The sequence below is a fragment of the Lontra canadensis genome, unplaced genomic scaffold (genome assembly GCF_010015895.1).
Source record: "Lontra canadensis isolate GAN:19392208 unplaced genomic scaffold, GSC_riverotter_1.0 scaffold45, whole genome shotgun sequence".
NCBI lineage: Eukaryota > Metazoa > Chordata > Mammalia > Carnivora > Mustelidae > Lontra > Lontra canadensis.
The window spans coordinates 416,428-418,572 of NW_022631039.1; the positions used below are offsets into that span (position 1 = coordinate 416,428).

Consider the following 2,145-nt stretch of genomic DNA (forward strand, 5'->3'; position numbering starts at 1 on the left):
GAAAATGCTCCACTCGGTCTTAAAGAGATGTTTCCGCACCGCCGAGCCTCTTCTCCGACTCCCCAATCTGACCGTGTCGATCCTTCACACCATTCGTACTGCGGCCCAGGGGCGAGCGGGGCCGGCCGTGACTCGCCAGCGGGAGCCGCAGCGGAGGGGGCGACACTGCCCGCCGCAGTCGCAGACGGCCGACGCGACCGGAGCCCGGGTGGCCAGGGTGCTGGGCCGGGGCCCCGGCGGCTGCAGCCCGCACGCACCCGCGCTCAGATTAGGCGGGTGCGCGCGCGGGGCTGCAGCTGGCGCTGGCGACGCTTGCGCTGGCCGTTGAGGAGCCTCTGCGCGACCTTGCGCTCGTGGCCGCCGGGCACGGGCCAGTTGGTGCGCAGTTCCCGCTCGCGCCGCGTCCGACCCTTGCTGCGCCCGGCCCCGCAGGCCGGGAAGTCGCGCAGGTAGTAGTAATCCAGGCAGTCGTACAGCTCCTCCTCGGAGCTCACGGGCGGCCACCCCTCCGGTGGCTGCGGCGGGACCTGAACCTGAGCGCTGAGGAGGACCCGATCCATGCCGTCGCGTCCCCGGACCGCCCGCCCGCGCGCGCGCGCTCCTGCAAGACCGTGCCCCGCCTTCCGATTGGCTCTGCCCGCGGGAGCGGGGCCTCGGGTGACGTCACAGAGCCCAGAAGGAGTCGCGCGCGAGGGCCGGCGCTCCCTCCGCCGCGGCCTGTGGCGGTGGGTGCGAGAGGGGCGTTCGGCGGAGTCCGGCTGGGCACTCGGTCTACGCTGGCCCGAACTGGAAAATGGCCCCAAGTCAGCCGTGAGAGACTGCGTACGGGAAACCGGCCGCGCGCGTCTGGAGACTCTCCGCAGCCGTGAACATAGTCAGGTTGTAGGTGACGGAGGGAGTGCTCGGTGGTGACGTGAGGTGAAGCGGTCGCTCCTGTACGAGCAACTCTGGTGTCCCGGCAGCGCAGGGCCCCACGGCCGTCCACAGAGGAGACCGAAAGGAGGCCCGTCAGAGCGCTGCAAGCACTGCGGCCGCACGAGCGCGTCTCCTTTCCCTAACGCCGTCCCCGCACTCGAGGAAGGAAGGAATGATCTGAAGCGGGAGGCGATGAGGGGCAGCGAGAGATCACCACGCGGGCCCGCTGCGGAGCCGGAGGCCGCGCGACTGCGGATTCCTCGCGGGAGCCCAAGACCCCGGCCCCGGGGCCGCACTCGTTAGCTGGACGCGCCGGCGGCTCGCGGCGGGGGCCTGAAGGAGGGGCGGTGGCGCGGGGCGGGGGCAAGAGGACCCGGGCCGGGGAACTGCGCCCGAGAAGACCAGGTCTCCGCGCTCCGGGGCAGCCGCTGCACCGCAAGGCGGGAGGCTCCGCGCTCCGCGGCCCTCACGGCTCTGCGGCAACGCCCAGGGCCGATTCCCGCATTGCTGTCGCTCTCGGCGCCGCTCCCGGGAGTCACTGCGGCGAACGCCTTTATTGTGCGGAGGGTTAACCAGCCCAGATAATTCTCGTCCAACAAAAATTGCGGCTCTCCTCTTGGGGATTTTCTTTATAACAGATCAAAAATAATTCCCGACTTAAAACAAAACAGAAAACGCCTTCCCTAATACTCGATCTTGCAGGGTTTGGGGCCGGTCTGAGTTTTCCCTCCGCGCTCTGAAGCCTGCTCCCGGCTGGGGCGTGGCCTGCGTACCCGCTCCAAGGGCGGTTTCGGGGGTTCCTTAAATGAACGAGTCCCCGAGAGTGTTTTTAATAAAACGCCGAGAGGATTTTCTCATCCGCCCACGTCTTATATTTGCTATTGCGAAAAAGAGAAACTAATATTTATCGTTTTACTACTCTCCCACGCACGGTCTTTAAAAAAAAATCTCTCCGGAGTTTGTTGTTATGAAAATATTCAGATACCTCAAGAGTGCAGAGAATAGAACAATGAACCCCCGTATCTCACCACGCGGTTTCCACGCTTACCAAGATCCTGTCACGTTTGCTTTGCATATCCCTTTCTGTTTTCTTCTGCGGCGGACCTAATGTCATCTCACCCCGATATTTCTCAATATGAGCTCTAAAAAACTAGACCTATTACAGTTTTATCTTACACCTGACAAAATCAGCCAGTCTTGTTGTTAGCTCATACTCAGTCCAGAATCCCA

General features: G+C 63.7%; 1 protein-coding gene across 1 annotated transcript; it reads right to left on the reverse strand.

Moving 5' to 3' along the window:
• Positions 1-235: 235 nt before the first annotated feature.
• On the reverse strand, positions 236-560 carry NUPR2 (nuclear protein 2, transcriptional regulator). Its single transcript, XM_032872306.1, has one exon. It carries the CDS (start codon positions 558-560, stop codon positions 264-266), a length of 297 nt encoding a protein of 98 aa, XP_032728197.1. The 3' UTR covers positions 236-263.
• Positions 561-2,145: the final 1,585 nt, after the last annotated feature.